Here is a 22,731-nt window from a genome sequence, read left to right as displayed (position 1 = left end):
GTTTTGGGTACAAATCTAGAACCTGACCCAAGTTCACAGCGGCATCTTTTGACAATTTATGGTAAGATGCTAGAAAAAATCGATTCAAACATTGTCAAGTGATAAATTCAAAATACTGAAAACACAACAAAAAGATAAGATTTACCATAAGTATAATTATATTGAAAGAAATATTTAGTTATTTTCAATTAAAAAAAAAATTTTTTTCAACAAGTTTCAAAATTAAAAAAAAAAACAAAGACATGGAGACAACTATGAATGAAAATCATGAAAATTTTTTTTTTCTAAAAAGTTTATGTAAGTTTCAGTAAATGAATTTTTTTGTGTAAAGACAAAAACAATTTTTTTTTTTCATGTAAACAAGTATGATCGAAAACAACTTAAAAAATTGTTTTTTTAATAAGTGTCAGAAAAATGATTTTTTTTCTTTTTACCTAGAAAAATTTAAAATAAAACTTTTTTGGAGGGGAGTGCAATTAAATCTTATTTGGGGGGAGGGAAATTTAAAACAAAATTTTCTGGTTGCAATGGATTGATTTAATTGAAACTTGCGATTTGCTTACATCTGTTTGCTGATTGGTCAATCATGTCGCTCTTTTATGGCTGCTTTTCTGACAGCTTACTATAAATTGTCAGAAAATGCCAATGCGACTTGGATCAGTACCCTGTTTTTTTGTTTTTGTTTTTTTTTTTTACATGAAGGTCACCACTTATCAAGACCCGGAAGCCACTCGGGGCTAAGGGTTTTCGTATTAGCTTTTTTTTTTTTTTTTTTTTTTTTTTTTTTTTTTTTTTTTAATTAAAATCTTCATTCTATTACATCCATTCAAAACCAGATCTTAAGATTAAGATTTAAAAGAAAAAGTCAAGAATCCATATCAATCTGAAAGTTTCTAATTGCCATTTCTGGTCCATTCCATAAATTTTTGAGTTGTTACCAAATGATCAGTTCATACTGATATTAGCCAATTTGATCCAACTCTATTTTTTTCCTTTATTATGCCATGGCCATAAAACCATTAGCAATTGACAGAGACTACTAAGCTAATTAGGGAATGCATAAAATTTAAGAACATCATGTTAGCCAATACAGAACTCTGTAAATGTGACAATGATACATGTTCATTCACACAATTCTGAGGCAGCATGCTGAAGACTGCAGAACACAATGCAAAAGGAGATCGCCAGTACATCTCAACAAACACCAATGTGATTATGCACATGCAATAATTTTTTTTAAAAATCTATAAGATGATAATACTACTGACTGTATAATTACTCTAAAGGATAAAATTCATTTATATTTCCGCAACTTCTCACCAATAGTTGTTGGAACCCTTTTGAAAATTCTTGTAAAATTTGCTAAAATTCTATTTGTTTAATAATGTATGAACTTATTTAAATGAGTCTTGCAATAGTAAGCCATTAACTTATTGTTGAAAGTGCAATATAACTCTGTGTGAACTGCTTTACTTATCATAATGTGTAGATTTTATCTTGAATGTATAGCCTCTTCGTTTCTAAAATATGTCACATGTTCCTAATGTCCTATTTATGTGAGAATCAATATTTGGCTTTCTAAATAAAATTATTTGAATTTGTGTATTGTAACCCATTTTTAATCATTACACAAAGTTTCAACTCGATAGTAAAAAAAATTGTTACAACAGCAAAAAAAAAAAACTATGTATATATTTGAATACTCGTTGCAATGTCCTTATTATGAATTGTTGAGGTATTTTTTTTATAGTTTCAACATGTATTTTTAAAGAAGGAAAAGTGTGGTCATGAGCAGAAACTAAAATACACCTCCAAATTATTTTTTTCTCCTTAACTAATTCAATTTTTTTTTTTTTTTCAAAACATTGAATTAGAGTTAATGAGAAAAAATACTTTTGAAGTGTATTTTGTTATCACATTTCTTTAATAATACATGTTGAAACTATAAAAACTCGACAATGACACTGCACCTAGTATTATTCAAATGTTTGATAAAATTATGTACTGATAAAAATCTATAACATGTATATATATGTATATATATATGTATATATATATATGTATATATATATATATATATATATATATATATATATATATTAAGTAATGTGATTTATAATTTAAAAATTTTAAAAATTTTTAAAATTTAAAAATCAAAATTTAATTAAATTAAAAATCAGTTTCATAAGAAGGAACAACAACAAAGTCAATTATCTGTACGATCGTTTCGGAAATCCGTGCTTTTTATTTGTGGTATACATGAAGTCACGTAGAACAATTATACATAGTTTTTTTGGTAAGCACGGTCTCCTCATCAGCAAATTTAGGAGGATTTCTATTGAATTGAAAAGACACCAAAAATAAACCTAGCATTAAAAGTAAGGCAGATGAATCTTTTGGTTTTTCTTTTTTTGAAATCAGGAACTGTATTTAAAGTAGTCATTTAGATGTTTGCTATAGCTTTTTATTTTATTGAATTGATTCAAAAAAAGAAAAACCAAAAGATTCATCTGCCTTACTTTTAATGCTAGGTTTATTTTTGGTGTCTTTTCAATTCAATAGAAATCCTCCTAAGTTTGCTGATGAGGAGACCGTGCTTACCAAAAAAACTATGTATAATTGTTCTACGTGACTTCATGTATACCACAAATAAAAAGCACGGATTTCCGAAACGATCGTACAGATAATTGACTTTGTTGTTGTTCCTTCTTATGAAACTGATTTTTAATTTAATTAAATTTTGATTTTTAAATTTAAAAAATTTTTTAAATTTTTAAATTATAAATCACATTACTTAATATTGAATTAGCTCTAGGACATTTAACTATCGAGCTTATTATATATCTAAATTACAACGAGCATTTCCTGTATTTTAATTAAACTAGTAATTTCACTATTACATTAAAATACACCTAGCTCTTTAGACTATTATTCTAATCTCCTTTAAATTAATTTATATATATATATATATATATATATATATATATATATATATATATATATGCGTATAAAATGTTTATACAATAGCCGTTGTTTGTACAGCAGTAGTGCTTCCAATAAAACCTTCATCAGATAATGTTTCTGGGTTTAGGCACGGTTTCAGGGCCAAAGTATCATTACCGTTAGCCCAAAGCTCCTCTCGCACGATACGACCAGATTTTGTTGAATTGTCATTACTCTGTGGGAGTACTATAACCATGCTGATGCAGACAGTCTTGTTTTGTATTTTCTTTATGTAAGAATGGGCTTAGAGTATTCATTCTCTCATGAAAAAAGATGATAACATTGAGCATATTTTCCAGTATACCAAGCTTCCATAGAACCTTCCAAAGAGCATCATGGTTCAGTGTCAAAGGCTTTCGTTAAGTCGACAACACCATATAAAGCCTCTAATTTTTCTCTCAAACTTTCTCTGCAACTTGGTAGAGTGAAAATATATCGATGGTGTCACAACTCAAGCGAAAACCACACTATGACTCAAGGTAGATTTATTCACAAGATTCCTTATAATTCTGTTTAGGATGAGTCTAGCCAGGATTTTGCCAGCAATACAAAGAAGTGATATTCTTCGATGATTGTCACAAACATTCCTTACTCCTTTATTCTTGTGTAGGTGCTTGATGCATGCATCTTTATAATCTTCTGGGACATGCTCTGCCTTCCATATCTTCACAAAAAGGGCATGAAGCTTTTTAATCAATGCATGTCCACCATACTTGTAAACCTCAGGATGGATTGGATCCCTAGGCAATGGGGATTTACCAGAAGCGATCTGTTTAATGGATTCAGAGACCTCTTGATAAGCTGATTCAATTGATAGCTTAGGAATTTTTGGATTTTGAAGAATGGAAGAGATTACATCATTGTCAATGACTGATGTATTTAGGAAAGTTTCGAAGTGTTCTTTCCATCTTTTTAGTATATCTGCTTTATCGGTAGGAAGAGCTTTCCCATCAGCTGTGCTTAAAAAAGCACCACTTTTTTGAGGACCAAATATTTCCTTGAGACCATCATAGAAAGCTTTGGTGTTTTTACTGTTTGAAGCGTGACGGCCTTCGCATACCATCAACATTCCTTCATGGCTTTGAGAGCCTATTGAACATTACCTTTGCATTTTTTCAAAATTTCAATGTTGTTCTATTAAATTAGTCAGATTTCAGAAATCCAAACACTTTAAATCCTCAAAATATCACCATTTTGTTCGGAAATTAACATCCTTTCACATGCTTAAATAAATAATAATCTACGAGGTGTTTAAATAAGTTTCCACACTTTTTTTTATATAGGCATTTAAAATTGTTGTAGACTCTTGAAAATTCAGTATGTTATTGCTATGAAATGACTAACCGATTTCAGATTCAAATGAAAAGTTACAGTAGGAATTGGAATTATAGCCTACTAAAGCTTGATTGTCACAGCTGGTGAATTTCAAAAATGCAATCTGGAAGTGAGCACACTTTAGAAGAATGATATGCAATAAAATTCTGTTTTAAACTTGGGAAAAATTTCACTGAAACGTATGGAATGCTTCAGACTGCTTTTGGGCCATCTTGCATGAATCAGTTTTTGAGTGGCATAACAGATTCAAGGAAGATGGGGAGTCTGTGAGGGATGATGAGAGGTGTGAGAGGAGTAAGGAATTTAGAAAACCAGAGTTGATTGGCCAAATAAAGAATTTCATGGATAAGGACTGTTGTGTGTTTATAGAGACAATAAGTGCACAGTTTTATGTCAGTGTGGGAACTGTACACAATAATTCGTAAGGAACTGAAGATGTGGAACCTTACTTCCTATACTTTTTTCCTTTTTTTTTTTTTTTAAACTTTAACACTTTGGTGGAGATATCCATAATATCACAATGGTACACTTACAAATTATGTTTCAGTTTAGATGTCATTGCGCAATACGATTTTTCATGGTAGTATAGAGAAAAGCAGTTTTCCCAATTCGATGGATAATTCTTTCTGAAGCATACACTGCTGAGGTGTCAGCGTCTTCCAGCATAAAGCAGTTCATATTTCTAACTTCTTGGTTTTTATGTTTCTGAATTTTTGAGATGAAGGCTCATTGTTTATATTACTTGCTTTTATCGGACTGTGGTTCTCATCTTGACTGTTATTTGTGCAATGTTTAAGTTAATGTAGCCTTCAACTTTTGTAAAGCATGTTAGCCGTTATTTTGGAAAAGAATGGAGAAAAGTTACTGGCTCCATAGATAGTTTTGTATTCTTTGAGTTGTTTTTTCATTGTGGTTTTGTATGTGTGAAAAAATTTGGTTGACAAAGGGGAGGCAACACTTGCTGATTTTTGTTTTTCCTTAAATTTTTCTTGAGGTTCATCTGTTAGATCCGTTGATCTTTTTCTGCTTCTCATAAAATCGGTTCTCAGTATCACTCTAAATACCTTCTCACACTTGAGGCTATTTTTTTAATTTATTTTACAAATCTACTATCAGGCTATGTATGGAGTACTGCTGTCATATTTGAGCTGATGAATGTGTGTCCCATTTGAGGGTTCTTGAGAAATTGCAGAAATATGTCTGCAATTTGATTGGACCACACACTTTCTTCTCTGCAACTTCTCTTTCTAACGCAGATGTAATGTTGCTAGTTTCAGTCTTTTTTAAAAATACTATCATGACATTTGTTCTTCAGAATTGTATGATCTATTCTCTGCTTCCTTTGTTCTAGCTCATTTGCCTTGTTAGTCTACTGGTCTCCATCAATTTGCTGTTTTAATACCTCACTGAAATACAGGTTCGGGTGTTTCTACACTATCAGGACGAAATTTTGTAGTCAATAAATGGAGTTTTCAGATAAAAAAAACAATTTGTTTTTACTAATTTTTTTGTCAATTCTAATAAATTACAATGTTAGCTTTCAAATTATGCAGTCAAAATTACCTGAATATGACTGAATTATTAAAAAAACAACTTTAAACATGTTAGCAGGTGAAAAATTGCGGCCATCTTGTTTTTATAAAATAAATCGAAACGGAAAATTACCTCTCTTTTGAACTCTCCTGTGTCTTACATAAGCAAATACGATCATTTTCTTCAAATTCTATTTTCTTTAATAAATAATTTTCTATCTTATCGACTTTAGTAATTTTTAGATATAATCTTAAAAATGAGGAATTTGTACATACCATTGTTTTCATGTGAAATTCAGTTTTACGATTTTTGAAATTTCATTTTGATAATGTAGAAGCACACAAGTTCCTATTTCCAAAAGCTTCAAGGTTGTGGAACTCTCTTCCTGCTCACTGTTTTCCTTCTACCTGTAACCCTGGTCTTTTCAAAACTAAGGTCAATAGGCATCTCTTGTCTTTGTAATAATCATCTTCCGTTCTGAGCTCCTTGCATCAAGTGTCTTAACGCCTTGTTTGGAACAATTTCTATTATAAATAAATGTATAAAAACATTTATATTGATTTACTTTTAGTAAATGTGTTTTAATTTTTATAATATACAGAGCAAAATTAATTTCTTACCTATGGACCTGCTCATATGACATCTTTAATAAAATTATTGATTCTTGTCCAGAATTCCTCCTTTATTAAAAAAAAGAAAAGAAAATGTACATACCTGTGACGAAATAAAAACAATTTTCCAAAAATCATGTAAATTGATCAATTAGTTGTATATTAAAAAATAACAAAATCGAATTTTATGAGCATCCAAATAGTAACTGTCTCATCTGTCATTTTGAAAAAGATCTAAAGAAACAAGGGAAATAACTCTATAATAATTAAAAACTTGCAATATCTATGTTGTAATGCCCAGGAATTCCTATTAATTGCTTACAAAAATGATACAACACGGTCTTTATTCGGCATAAAGTACCTTCATTCGCTAGCTAAAATAATAAAACTATTCTTATTTATGTGAGTACAGATGGAATTAAAAAAATGTAGATCTCCTTTTTAAAAGAAAAAAAAGTGCTTAAGAGTTATCACCCATACAAAAATATGATGTTACTAGATAAGATAGTCTAAAGATAATTTTTAACTTAAAATGCACCAAACAGTAACAGACTTCTAAAAATTAAAAAAGAAAAAAAGATCATTGTGAAAAATAGTCCTTTTAGTAAAAGGGCTATTTTTCACATTTTTTTTTTTTTTTTTTTTTTTGCTATAGAAGATAGCTTTTGAGCATTATTTTTTATTGTAGAGGAGATCTAGTTTCAGATGATTGTGGTTTATCGACCTTGCCACTTAGTAAATAAAATTTACTTAACACTAAAAAGATAGAATAGTCCAGAAATGGTGGGATCATTTTTCTATTACATTTTGTATACAAAACTGATTTATATACAAATGTTTTTACTCAGAAACTACTAGGCCAATATGGGTGAAATTTTATATGGACTCTTATGATAATGTTCAACAAACCAAGTATTCCTCTACTTTGCTAGAAAATTGCTTACACCAGAGAGTATCTTATATCTTTACAAAACCACAATTCATTCGTGCAGTAAATATTATTGCCATATCTGAGCTGGTGCGTCTTCCACTAGTTTTTCATTTTGAGACATGTTCCAAAAAAGAGCCCCTAATCTAATAGGTTCCAGACTATTAACCAAACTCCAACCTCTGTCCCATTATCACAATGTTACATCCCAGTGTCTGTTTTACAAGTACTTTAATCGAATGCGCTCTGATGAACTCATAACACTTGTGCCCTCTCGATGTACCTTCTACCAACTAACTCGATAGGGAGCAAAATTCCACCCCTTCATCGTTGAGGTCCCTATATGTTGAAAACACTTCTACTCTAATAGTTTCTTTCCTCATTGCTAGACTTTAGAATCTTCTCCCTGTTTCCTGATTCCTCGACTGAACTAACCCAGAGAAGTTTAAATGTAATGTGAACAGACATCTTGCTACCTAACTTGCTGCTGTCTTCTGTTTGGACTGAAAAAGAGTAAAAAAGAAAATTGTTAAACAATTGTCAAAGTTAAAAATGAGAGCTTTAATGTTAAAAATTGCTTATTCAATCTTTTATCTGAATAGTCACACAAGCGGCTTATCTTAATAAGTTTGATAAAATTCAGTTGTAATTTTAGTAGGCCACCCCCACCCCACCCCAGCCTTGCATGCATACGTATGCATACCCATTGTTCCACGTCCATACTAAGTACATCCTCGGTACTAAGTACTAAATTAAAAACTGACAAATTGGAGTAAGTTCATAGCTAGAAAAAGTGTGATTTGACCTTCAATTAAGGTGTGGGACAATTTGTTTAGAAAATCTGAATTGAGGAATAGTATTTTTCTTTTCTAATTTCATTTTTATACCAAGGCTTGAAATGTAACCGTCTCTCGTTGGTAGTTAACATATTGTAACTTTCAACTATGAAGGTAACCTTTTTTATTTTTATTTTTTTGTATTTTATTTGAATGTTTTTTCCCCTTTTTTATCAAACCTTTTTGTTTTATCCCTTGGCCTTTGTTCTGATACTACACTTCATCTGTTCTGTCCTCTAGTAGAAAACCTTCCAGACAGACAATTTATATTTTTTTATTTCTAAGTCACCACTTATTAAGGGCTGGAGGCCTTTTAAGGATAAGGGTTAATGCATGTCAAGTGATCAGTGAGACAGCAGCGTAATGATCAATTGTGTACAAGCAAGAACTTGTTTACATACGACTTGAAAACAACCATGATTTAGTCAGCTGGAAAGAAGCTCCCAGTATAGTTACATAAGCAGGCAGTTCTAGGAAAGAAACTTTGTTCATGGAATTCGTGTTTAGATTTAAGCACAGATAGAAAATGGGTGAAAATTGTTTGCAGTGGTTGTAGGTAGATGAATGTTTGTTGTGAATGTTATGCAGGATGGGGACCATAGATTGAAGTTCACTTGAGCACTTGGCATGAAAATAACGATAGAGCAGAGATAGATTTCTATCGTCTTTTCTGTGAAAAAAGAGATTACAAAGAGGAGAAAATAACATCACCTACTAGTTTTTGAAGCCGGTTTTGAACCTTGTTAAGGCAGGAAAGGGTTGCTTTAAACAGCTTCTAATCCAGGGTAACCTATTTTATGAGAAACTGAGTTTTTTTTCTTTAAAAACTGATCTTACGTCTAACTTATACTTGTGCGGAAGCAAGTCTATAGAGTGACAGTGACAATGGTGATAATTGGTCAAATTACTGGAAAAAACTGAAACTTCTTTATTCTAATAAGTCAGCACTTAGTAAAGGATAATGGCTAATGAGATGGATGGATTATCAGTTGAATGATGGCAAGTGTTCGTCTGAGCTCCAATGTATTGTCTCCCTCGCCAAACTTTCATGAAAACACTTGTCTAGCTGAAACCACTACCAATAATTTCTCCCACTCTTTATATGTGCTTAAACCTAAACATAGATTCCATGAACAAAGATTTTTCTTAGAACTGCATGCATGTGAAACACTTTAGTTTCTCTGCTTTTCAGCTGACTACAATATGGTCGTCTTTAGGTCCAACATAAACAATTTCTTGATGAGTAAGTAACCCGATTTATCAAATTTCCACTACTAATGATTACTACGATATTGTCCCATTGATTCCTGTATACTCATTAACCTTTATTCTCGAGTGGCCTCTGGATCTTGATAAGTGGTGACTCTTTGGAAAAAAAAAAACACATTATGAATAAAATTGAATAAATAAAATTTGGTTTTGGGTACTTATGCAGAATAATGCAATTTTCTTGGCAGTTTATGTAAAAAATGAAAGTACCTAAACACTGTTGATGAAATCACAGCAGACATCATTTAAGAAAACATTTATTTGCTATCATTAGTTTATTATAAAAAACACAAAGTAAATGTTTATCTTGATTTGAACAGAGAAGTCATAAAAAAGAAAAATTCATATAAAAAAATAAAAAAAACGTTTCAGTTAATTCATCCTTTAGCCTTCTTCAGGTGATTAATCATGATGGGATAGGAATGCTGAGTCTTGTAACTGTATCCCCAGTAATTACTGCCTTCCATAATTGTTGTCTCACCACGTTTTGGACAAGTAATCCTCTGGCCTGCATGGGTGGGATCGAAACCGCTATCTTCAGACAATTCTTACCTAGGACCATAGATATTCAATGCCTCTATCCATGCTATTGGTCTTAAAAGACGATCAAGGTTGGATTTTATGATCTTATAAATCCAATTTTGTGTTCTTATCTGATCTTCCATTGTTGGATCAGTACCGAATGGTATTATGTTATTTATTTTTTTGAATCCTTTGAGATGAGGTTTCATAATTTGTGTATTCATTCTTTTGCAAACTGTTATCCTCATCTTTTTATTTGTTGTTTCACCACGTTTTGGCTAATTCATTCTCTGGCCTTCTTCAGGAGATTGACCGTGATGGGATAGGAATGTTGAGTTTTGTAACTGTATCCCCAGTAACCTGGTGAAACAACAACTATGAAGATGAAGATAACAGTATACAAAAGAATGAATACACAAATTACGAAGCCTCATTTTAAAGGATTAACAAAAATGTTTTTCACTGAAAAAAAAAAATGTCCAGTGTTCGCGTAAGAAAAAAAAAAAAAAAAAATAAAAACTTCTCTTTGGCACCTTTTGGCGTTTTACGTAAACCGCTGAAAATTCTGATGATAGAATCATTCTTTTTCTAGTGTCATTAGTAGATTTTTTCACACTATTTAAACAAAGTTAGGTTGCTATCTTTGATGACAATTTTTTTTTTTAATGTTGATATGTGTGTGTCTATGCAAATAAAGATAGTCCTATCTGAAAGAAAAAAACGACTGATCAGTATAGTGGGCTTAGTATAAGGTTCGAAGTTGTCTTTCATACAAAAATAAAATAATTCTTATTTGAACTATAGTTTTTATCTTGAATGTTATTTTCACAATGTCTTGAATAATGTAACCTGTGATTTTCATCATGGTTATCTTGTTGAATTTAAGTCTTGTAACTGTGTCCCCAGTAACCTGGCGAAATCTGCATGGAATTCCGAATGGAACTCTTTATTTAATCTACACATGCTTTCCTTCTGTCAGCCATGACCAAGTGGATTTCTAAGTAATTCGCAATTGTATTCTGTATATCGTCCGTGCTGAGGATTAAATTTTCAACATCCAGAAGAGTATCACAACTAAATGATCCAAATAATACGAATTATCAAGTCTCAGAAACAAAACAACCCAATTTGAAGGCTTTCATGAATAAGTTTTTTCCTCGATTATTAAGTTGTGTTTCTGTCTATTTTTATATGGTTCAAGTCTGAGTCTTTAAAATTCAGTCTGTTAACTTTGTTTGGCCTTCGGACCTAGATCAAAGTGTAGTATCTGTTCTGATACTACACTTCAATTTTTTGTTCTCGGTTAGTGGATGAAAAATCTTTCATGACTGAGACAATTTTTAATTTTTGTTCCTTTTCCCCACATTAAAAAACGACCCTGGTGTCTAACTCTTCCCTCGTAGGGAGGCAAAGTAAATAGGAATTGTTCAAAGGAATTTTATATGAACAAAATTTCGCTTCTATGTCATTTTTGTACATTTATTTTGAGGGGATGTGATTTTGCTCAATCTTTAGCTTAGTTTGATTTAATAATTATCGTTTTCATTGTGATTATTATGAATAAGGGGTGTTGGCATAATTATTAATGCCTTGTAAAAGATTATGCCCAAAGATGAATAGTGTGTGTGTATGTGTGTAGCACATGAATGACTGGAAAAAATGAAGATACTCACAGTTGACTTGGCATGGACATTTTATTTACAAGGAAGCAACATAAAAAATGATGCAAATTACATCTATCAGTCTTAGTTTGATATTATTTGAGTTTGCGTGTCATAACTATCAAAGACAGAAGTAATATATATCCATCTTCATTTACCTGTATTCAAAGTCGTCCTTTCTTGAGCGCCTTCCAGTATCTGTCGCGTCCCATTCTTGTGTCTCAAAGCGAAAACTCGCATAGCAGAGCTAACAGGAGAGGGAGAAGAGTACATTCCACCTGAAATGGAAAAGGAGTTATCTCCCTTTGATCTAGTTCTTTCACCCTAACAATGATTTATCATTTATCAAAATATATTAGATTTGTAAAACTTTTTATATGTTCAAAGCCTGCATTTTTAGCTAGAAGCTGAAAATTGACTTCTGGATAAATAGCACATAAGATAGAAAATTTTCTAATTTTCAACAAACTTTGGACAGTCATAATTCAGCTGCTAATTTTACTATCAAAGTAAATTTTGTATCATAATTTGTTTCGCAAATATCTTTGTGTCCATATTAAATCTTTTAAATTTTGGTTTTGGATATCTATCTGTACATCAACCTATGCATTATACAAGGAACATTTTCCTCCTTATATGTCAATCTTAATATGTATGTTTGATTTATCTATTTATTTTTTTTTTTAAAACAATCCTTGATTATTATTTTAGTCAAACTCTTTGAAGCTATTTTTATTACCGTATATACTTGTGTATGAACCGATATGCATTTTAACACCAAAAATTGTCATTTTAGGTATTACCTGTGTACAAATCAACAGTAAATTCTAGACAAATGGTCCGTTTCATAGCCCTTTCTTGCACTTATAATATCCTTTTCAGTGTTTTTTTTTTCTTTTGTAAGACATAAATTGTTTCTCGGCATTTGCGAGCGATAATACATGCATTGACACAAGTGTGGTCTATTCGATTTTCACAATATAGAACCAACCTGCTGCACACTTACATGCAATGAACACAAATGTTGCTAATCAGACATTCTGATCAATGACATGTTGTAGATTCCAGGTGCAATTACTGTTTGTAGACATAATTTATGTCCCTTACAATAATAAAATGCATACATTGCATGAGCTGTAATATACTGTAATAATGTGAACGTATGCATTAAGTGCCATTGAATGGTTTCATTAAATAGTTGTCATTAAATTGTTAAAACTTGTTGAACTCAGGGAGAGAATGACATATTGTAAACACTATATTTCCTAACCTGTTAAAAATAAAACCTCATTTAAAAAATTTTTTTTTATTTACAAGGTGGTCACCACTTATTAAGGTCCGGAAGCCACTCAGGGATAAAGGTTATTGTAAGTACAGTACATTGGAGATTTAATAAAGTGTCTACTTGGGCGGTTCATCAGGAATTTGTTTATGTTGGACTTGAAGACATCCAGGTTGTAGTCAGGTAGGAAGCAGGCAGACGGAACAGAGTTCCACAGACATGCAGTTCTAAGAAAGAAGCTTTGTTCATGGAATCTACGTTTTGATTTAGGCATAGATAAAGAGTGGGGAAAGTTTTTGACAGTGGATTCAGCTAGGCGGGTGTTTTTTGTGAAAGATTGGCGAGGGGTGACCAGAGATTGGAATTCAGACAAGCACCTGCCATGGAAATAATGATAAAACAAAGATCGGCTTGCAACGTCTCTTCTGTGGGAGAGAGGTTGCAGGGAAGAGAAAAGTGCATCCCCCCACTAAGCCACGAAGTCTATTTTGTACTCTGTTAAGGCAGGATAGGCTGTTTTTATTCGCTCCTGCCCAGATATGGCAGCAGTATTCCATCTTTGGACGTACTTGGCTTTTATATAGATAAAGAATTGTATCAGTAGTGAGATATCTTCTGGAGCGGTAGAAGGATCCCACCATCTTTCCAGCGACTTTGGCAACAGACTTGATGTACATGTTCCATTTCAGATCAGGAGTAAAGGTCAAGCCCAGAAGCTTGTCAAAACATGGGGCTTCTCCTAGACGAGAGCCATCCAGTTCAATTGATGCCATATGCAGATCGGAGCATTGATGATGTAAAGATAGGAGTTTGGTTTTAGATGCATTAAAGGTAACCAGCCACATCTTCCCCCACTGAACCACGCGCTCAAGATCAGAGGAGAGAGAATCAGAAAGAGCTTTGTCATTTACAGCCTTTGATGTGTTGCCATAGATGGTCGTGTCATCAGCATAGATGTCAATGAATGATTTAAGTATGTGTTTTTGGAGATCATTGATGTAGATCAGGAAGAGAGTTGTGCCCAGGATGGACCCTTGAGTTACTCCAGCATTGATACTCTGGGCCTCTGATTTTTGTCCATCAACCACTACTCTTATGAGTCTATCATCATTGAATACATCATATCGAACTTAGGACTATAGCCACGTCTAGAGAGTGAACATTGCGAAAGCTATTCCAATTATTATTAAGCCTCCCACTGAAAAACCGGGCATGTGCTTACATTCTGGCAAACACACTGCTGTGGGGTTTGGAAGGAGTGCGATTAATTACTAGAATTAATGGTATATACTGAGTGCACAAACAAAATGGCGTTTTCTATGTTATGATCGAGTTCCAAGTCGACATTTCCAAAAACATTACCTATGTATAAGTCGGCCCCCCCAACATAACCTTAAAATCGTCTCTCAGAAATTCAACTTATACACAAGTATATATGGTAATCTTTTAGAACAACTTTATAATTAATATTCCTTTATATAAAAATCAATGGTTATTTACCAACATAATGTGTTGAACCATGATGGTATCCTAGTGTTAAGTTCTCTAAATTTTTTAGATATACCTCATCTCTACCTAGCTACCAGCGCACAAGTACATGTATTCAATGACTTTAATGTCCACCACAGTAACTGGCTTGGTTTCTCTAGTTACACAGATGCAACTGACAGCATCACACATAACTTTTCTATATCCCATTCCTTGACAGCAATGTTCCCAACCTGTCTACCAGATCGACAGGATCAGCAAGCTTCACTTCTAACCACAGTTCCCAAGGATTTTGTAACAAATGCCCATTACCGATTTGGGAATGCTGATCATGTTGGAATAATGATAAACATTACCCTAAACTGTCGACCTTAGGTTGAAGAACCATTGTTCAAAATGATGAGGTACTACAAGAAGACTGACTAGAAAAACCATCCGGCATCACATCAAAAATGACCCATGGGGAAATATCTTTTCTCTTTCTGTGGAACAGTGTGCAAATGAAGCTACTGAATGGTTCAAAGCAGCAATTGAGGCATGTGTTACCACATGGGAGTTCTTTAGACAACTCCACTCTCCCTAATGGTTCACTTGTACTTGCACAGCTGCCATTGCTCAAAAGTAGCATACATTCCACATATTTATCCAATATAAGTCTTATACATATAAACAAAAGTATATAGAAGCTAGAAATAATTAGTGAAATAACCGCAGCTAAAAGAAGACCTACTGAAACTATCAGTAAACATATCGAGTTACAGAAATTAGAAACTCATAATTTCTGGAAAATTTACAACACTGCAGTAAATAATGGACAGTTAACAATTGTTTCACTATCCAACAACTTTGAGATTTTTGCATGACAACTGAGAAGGCTAACCTGCTTGCCTGTTGACTTGTCTCCAACTTTGTTTTAAACCCAGCAAACCACTCCTTCCCAGATTTTCCTTTGCAGCGAAAAACCACATACCAAGTTCATGATATAAAAAAACCTAAACACCTCAAAGACATGTGGACTTGATCTCATCCTAGCTACGCTACAAAAATACTTGGCTGAGGTTGCCCCTATTCTCTCCTAATTCCTCAACAAATGTCTTACCAAATCTTGCTTTCCTGGCTGGAGATGGGTAAATTTGCTGATGACACCACACTCTATAATAGACACTAGGGGAAACCGAATGAACACATATCTAAGTAAAAGGCTGAAACTTAAGAGGAAGACCTCCAGTCTCTAGTGGAACAGGAACATAAATGGATGGTAACATTTAATACTGCCAAGACTAAGCTTCTTTCCTTAAATAATTACAAGAAACCTTCTCAACCACCGATAGCCATGGCTAATGATACACTACCTGAAAACTCTTTGTACAAACTGCTTGGCTTAAGAGAACACAAATTGGAACAAATGCACCAAGAGCATTGCCATAACTGCTGCAAAGAAGGTGAGCTCTCTCTACCTTGCTAGAAAGTTACTTATGCCTGAGAGTATCCTGTACTTTTACAAGACCTCCATTCGCCATGCATGGAGTATTGTTGCTGCATTTGGGTTGATGTATCTGCTACTACTCTTAGGGTTAAAAAAAGAGTCACCAACCTAATCGATCACGCATTGTCAACCAAACTCCAACCTCTGTCTTATCAATGAAATGTTGCATCCCTGTACCTATTTTATAAATATTTTAATGGAAAGTGTTCTGATGAACTCAAGCCTTTGTACCCACTTGACATAAATACCCCCGACTAACCTAACAAACAGCAAAATCTCACCCCCTTCACTCTTGCGGTCCCTAGATGCCAAAAAGCCTTCTACTCAAATAGCTTCTTCCCTCAAACTGCTCGGCATTGAAATTCCCTTCTGCATTCCTACTTCCCTGGCTGTAATGACATGCAGAAGTTCAAGTGTGAGCTGAAAAGACCTCTTGCTATTCAACTCCCTACACAGTATCCCTGCAAATTTTTCCCCAAATAGTAGCCCATTACGTCTAAATGGCACTGTGCCTTGTTTGGATTGAAAAAAAAATGTAAAAAAAATGTTCAGAAAAAGAAAAAAATCTGAAATATTTTAGTTTATCATTCTTTTAAAACGACTTTAGAATTAATATTCTTTTTGACTTGATTTGTTTGTTTTTGTAACAATATTTTACTTGACCAATCTAAACACATTTTTAGGATGAGTCCAGAAATGTTTATGACGGTTGTTGCTGTGTCTCAATTGGCTTTGGCAGGTTCTCATCAGGAGCGAGCCAGGAGGGTTAGTTTGCTAAAGTAGATTATTTTATTTTTCCCCCTTTTTAACTTGGCTATGTATGATGTCATAAGTGCCCCCCACCTCTTTTTTTAACTTACTTTATGTTAATTTCCATTTCTATCTCCAATTAGGTGGCATATTCATTAAAGAGGTGTTTTGGAATAAAGTGGGTTTTTTTTTCATCTGCATCTATTTTTTGGACTGGCAAAACTACTTATCTGCCACATGCTCTAGTGGGGAGTTCTCATACAAACAGCCATTTTTTCATTTTATTGATGTTGTATATAAAACATGGGGCATCCGGCTTTGCCCGGGCGTAAAATATGCTTAAATATCATATTTTTATTTGTCCAGATTTCTTATATATTTATTCTTATAGTCATGATTTCAAAAGTAAAAACAAAAAGTATTTGGGTTCCATCAGCTAGAAACATGCTTAAATATCATTTTTATTTGTCCAGATTTCGTATATATTCGTATTTGGGTTCCATCAGCTAGAATCGAAACATTCAAAGCTGGTGATGCTACCAATGTACTAATGTGACATGCATATAAACTGATTAAAAATGAACTAAGATGAATGTACAAAATGTATAACGATTTTTTTCAATTTTGACCCATTTTTGACTCCTTAAAAACTATTTTAACTGGCTAAAGACCCATAAAAGAACTGTTCGTAAGAAATCCAATCATTTGAGGCCCCTAGCACTGCTCTGCACCTTTTAGTTTCGGAGGAGATAGTTTGAAAATATGAAGACAGACAGACATATCGCTTTTTATATATTAGATGTCTATTTCCCCAACTTCTCACATCATCTATATATTGTCAATTTTGGAGTGATTTTTGTTTTAGTTATTGTGACTAGTTAAATATTATTTAGGTCCAATTACTCCCCATCCTCTTATTTGTATATCATATTTATGAATAAATATTGAGTGGATTAGAAACTGATCATCTCTGATTGGATCAGAGTTTGAAGAGAGTATGATGTTGAAAGATTCAAAACTCTAGTGCCCTGCAGTGCCCACTATGGTATGTATGCTTAAAATTTAGTGTTCTGATTTTTTTTTTTGCTGAAAAATTTTCTTTCTTCCTACAGAATCTTTTGCAAAAATCTCTGTTAATAATTTTATAATTCCAAATTTCTTTATTTTCAGATTGCGTGTGGTTAGTCATTCCAAAAACTTAACCAACTGACTTAGCTTTTCCTGAGACAACATTTTCCCCTGCCCCCAACTGGCCGAGCAAGATGTTGTTTATCATAGCAGAGGCCACTGAACAGGCCACGGAGCAGGCATCGGAAGTTTCTAGTATGGTATCTCTATTCGACATATTCATCATCAGTTCATTACTGGGACTTGCAGCATATTTTCTCTTTTGGCGAAAAGAAGAAGAAAAAATCACAATTAAAAGGCTTGATGTTTCGTAAGTTATTTATCATCTTTTGAAAAGTATATTAAATTAGCACTGACCTTGTCCACTTGTTGTCGCTTCACAATTCAATTTCTATTCACACACACACACACACGGAACATATATAACTTTGTTGAAATGGCATTCTATATTTCTTTTTATATCGATGGAGGAAATGAATATTTTCTTTTTCTATTTTATTGCAAATTCACATTTTATATCATTTCTTTGCATCTCTTCCGTTTTTACTTTATTATTACTAATAATAAATAATTTATTAGTAGTTTTAGGAGTAATTTGTAACAAAAAACAGTATGTTACGAGGTAGTTTAAAGTTAATTTCATCTTAAAGCAGTACATAATTACTTTATAACATGTTTCAGTGTATTTTTTTAACATATTAATACTAATACTTCTACTGTGACATGTTAAGCAAACTGACCACATAAATAATAATTTAAAAAAAAAAAAAAAAAGAATATTAAGTCATTGGTTTTGAAACCATAGAGAAAGGCTCTGAATTCAAATCTGATTTGCAGGATAGTCATAAACATGGAATGTGTGCCCAGATTATGGATGGTTTTGCATGTGATAGGGACATGCCCAATGATCCTAAATTGCACTATATGTATTTTCGAGTAGCACTTATAACATTGTGTCCATCTTTGACCTGTACTGCCCCTCGCAATGACGGAGTTACTATCTTTGATCATATCTCTGAGAAAATTGACCACATTCTGTCTGTTTACCTTTCTACCAGCATCCATGTTTGCAGTGATTTTAATGTTCACAATGTTGAATGCTAAGTCGAGTCAAGGAAGACATGATGAAGGGAGGATTGTTCATGATTTTCTTTATCTAACGCAGATTGTTGACAAACCTACTCAAGTACCTGATACTGATGAATATTTTTCAAATCTTCTTGATATTTTCTTGATATTTCTTGGCAACTTGACAATGCTCGTCCATTGTTCTGATTCTGCTAGAGTTTTCCAATCACTCACTTGTCTCAATTAAGATCAAAACAAAATGTAATAAGATATCTGCTGTCCCTCTATTGCTCAGCATATTGATTGTTGATTGGAGCAATTTCACATCTTTTATATTAGAAATTTCATTGTGCTCAATGTTTAAAAAGAATGTGTCCTATATCATAAAAACTAGACAAAATTATAAATTACTAGACTATCTGCCCGTTAAAGTTGGCAAAAGTTATAACTTGTTGAGTTAGAATGAGTACTTTAGGCCAAATTGATGATTGAATATAGTTAAATTTGTGCTTGTTCTTGCAGTAATACTTACTTCACTGCATTTTATCATGGCAAAGATCCATACAAAATTTCAGCCAGATCGGTCGACTAGTTTCTGAGAAAAAGTGGAATAAACAGAGAGACAGATTAAGAAAAATATATAGATTGCAGTCAAGCATTGTTTATAACAAAAACATATTAGGACTAACGTGCCTCCCTATCCCCCTCTCCGTATTGCGATATTGTTCCAATTTCTTTATAACATTTTATCTTTGTCTGTTAATTCATTTCAGATTACACATTTCTGTTTTTTCTCTTCTAAGACAGTACAAATTGATAATGATTGATATATAAAAGGATTGCTAAGTCATAACAAAATATAGAAATAGTAAAGAGATAACTTGATGTTACATAGTTATTTTTATTTATTTATTTTTTTTTTGTTGGAGGGGGAAGGGCAGTTTACCCAAAGCCACCGCCCCCCTCCCCTCTCTCCCTCTGTTTAACTTTAGAAGGGAGCATTTTTATTTAAGAACACAAAAAAAAAATACAAATTTCACAAAAACGAAGCCTGGTTACCAAAGAAATATAATCTTTTATCAAACTCTTTCACACACACACACATACCAGTGTGAATTTTTCAAGGGTCACACGGAGTTCATGATAAACCAGATTTGTAAAACAATTGTTTGCAGGGTTGAATGAAAGGTGGGTGACATAAGATTAAGGTGGGAGGGCAACAGGTAAAATAGCAGACAAAACAGGAGGTGAATGATAATGAAAGACGTCATGTTTCTTTTGAACTGAAAGAAAACTTCTGATTTCAAATCAGTTTTTCCGTTACAGTTCTGAATTTTTGAGATGAGGACTGATTATTTGTATTTCTTGTTTTGATCGGACTATTGTTCTCATCGTGAGTTTTATTTTGTGCAATGTTTTGGTTGGTGTAGTCTCCGACCTTCATCAAGCATGCTGGTTGCCATCTTGAAAAAGAAAGGAAAGTTACTGGCCCTGTAGATGGTTTCTTATTCTTAGAGTTGTTTTTATTTTTTTTGCTTTGGTTTCGTATGTGAAAACAATTTGGTTACCTCTTGTGAACCAATTTTTTTTTCACACATATGAAACCACGAAAAAAACAAAAACAACCCCAAGGATACAAAAGCATCTACCGAGCTAGTAACTCGTCTTTCTTTTTCAAGATGGCGACCAACATGCCTGATGAAGGTCGGAGGCTATACTGACTGAAACATTGCACAAAGAACACTCAAGATGAAAACATGAGTTTAATCAAAACAAGTAATACAGTTTTTCCGGGGAAGCCGTGCAGATGAGACACTGCCCTAATGTAGAATAATCTAAGTGGAATGTTACCTCAATGTCTCTGTCCATCTGTGTCATTCATTTTAGTAAGTTAGAAAGTAAAGAAGTAAACAATTAGCTAGGATAACATTAATCTCTCTCTCTCTCTCTCTCTTACGTTGATTCTCTCCAAATAAAACCTTGGAGAAAACTCAGCAGATGTTTTCTCGTGTCTTTCCTGCATGTAAAGAGTTTTATTCATCCTAGTTTAGTAGATGATCAATGACCACTCATGAAATGCAGTAATAAGAAACAGTGTCAGTGGTGATAAAAGACCAGCACATATAAACATCCGCATTATTGAAAATACTGCACCTGAAACTAAGTTGACTGACTCATACCAACAAAGGCCTTTTTTTCTGAATTCATGACATCAGTGTCCATAGGGGGCAAAACAGTTTCAGAAGGAAGTTTCTTTGATTAATACTTATGTAATTTCAGTTTAATTTTAAAAATCTACATAAAAAACAAGTCTTCACTTTGAAAATATATTTTAAAATTATACATAAAAAATAACCTTTACTTTTAAATGTTTTTTATAAATGTCTTGTGATAAAATATACTTTTTAATTTTTGAAAAATATTTTTCATGTAAACTTTAAAAAACTAAAAAGTATATTTTCATTACAAGATATTAAAAAAAAAAAAATTTGAAAGTAAAGAATATTTTTCATGTAAACTTTTAAAATATATTTTTTAATATATCAAACCATTCTGAAAAAAAAAAAGTTTTCAACATTAAGACTAAAAAATATGGCGCACAAAAATATGGCGCACATATGGAAGTAGTACACACCCCCTTTGAAATTTTTCTTATTTTTGTCTTTTTTCATTTTTTTTTTAAGCACTTTATTATTGAATGATCACTAATCTATCAGATTATCAAAAGAAATTCAATTTTTAACATTTTTAAGAGGTGCTCCATTTCTAATACTACATTCTAGTAAATTGATCCCCGTTTTAAAAGCATCGACTTATTCTGGTCAAATTTTGTGAATTTAGCCTCTTTTGAAGGCTAAACTGCTTAAAAAAGGCTAAATTTGTGAAATTTGGCTGAAAAAAAGTTGATGTTTCTAAAATGGGAGATTGATTTACTAGAATGTTGTATTAGAAACGAAGCACCCTTTAAAAATGTTAGAAATTGAATTTTTTTTTTTATAATTTTTTTGATAATCTGGTAGATTAGTGGACATTTGATAATCTGCTGAAAAAAACAAAAAAAACAAGAAAGAAAAAATATAATAAAAATACAAAGGGAATACAGTTTCCATAGTGTGCCAAAAATATATTTTTTTATTCTAACATATTTTATTAAAAATAAGGCCATTTCAAAGTAAAGACTATATTTTTTTTAATGTAAAGTTTTAAAATTAAACTGCAATTACATAAGTAATAATCATAAGAGACTTTTCCTTGGTATATACTGGCAAGAAAGTCAGGTTACAGTTCTGTTAAAGCCAGCATCATCAAGGACAGTGACTGCAACTAGGGTTGCTACACTCTCTCTCATCTGATATGTCCAGTTCGATAGCTCTGTTTTCTAAGTATGTAGCTGTATGAATCGCATAGTCATATTGGATTGTGTATAACTTATTTCCAACTGTTCTTTCTGGTATCTGTACCCAGGACTTGCTGCTACACTGCTAAATTTATCTCTCTCTCTCTCTCTCTCTCCCTATATGTGTGTGTTTCTTTTGAGTTTTTTTTTACCATTTTTCTCTAGAAATGGGGTATCCTACTTGATGCTAGATATTCCATCTGAGAGATCTTTTTAAGATTCGAACTGTCTCTTTAAGTACAATTGTTTGTATCTCTCTTACACTTGGTTCAGCAGATGTCTTTTTGTGTCTTTCTGCATGTAAAGAGATTTAATAATCTTAGTTAAACAGAGAAAACTATTGACGGCCACTCACAAAATGCAGCCAAGAAAAACGGTGTCAAGGATAAAAGATCAGCACGTAAAGACACCCGCATATGTATTGAAAATGCTAC

The 22,731-nt window shown here is 32.7% G+C and overlaps 1 protein-coding gene across 6 annotated transcripts in view; it reads left to right on the top strand.

Annotated features, from left to right (window-relative positions):
• Window positions 1–22,731, top strand: part of LOC145255580 (NADPH--cytochrome P450 reductase-like) — a 150,438-nt gene that overhangs the window by 90,137 nt on the left and 37,570 nt on the right. For 5 of the 6 annotated variants that reach the window (XM_080114045.1, XM_080114046.1, XM_080114050.1 and 2 more), the window contains one exon: window positions 17,875–18,142. In XM_080114045.1, the coding sequence (XP_079970171.1) occupies window positions 17,967–18,142 (176 nt within the window). In that variant the 5' untranslated portion in view covers window positions 17,875–17,966. Of the gene's footprint in view, window positions 1–8,190; window positions 8,361–17,874; window positions 18,143–22,731 lie in introns of those variants that run through there. The other variant, XM_080114049.1, reaches the window with a different exon arrangement.

This window comes from Euprymna scolopes, chromosome 31, assembly GCF_053919585.1.
Source record: "Euprymna scolopes isolate OS-2025 chromosome 31, ASM5391958v1, whole genome shotgun sequence".
Lineage (NCBI taxonomy): Eukaryota > Metazoa > Mollusca > Cephalopoda > Sepiida > Sepiolidae > Euprymna > Euprymna scolopes.
The sequence above is the reverse complement of the archived record's forward strand: the minus strand, read 5'-3'. Positions and strand labels throughout refer to the sequence as shown.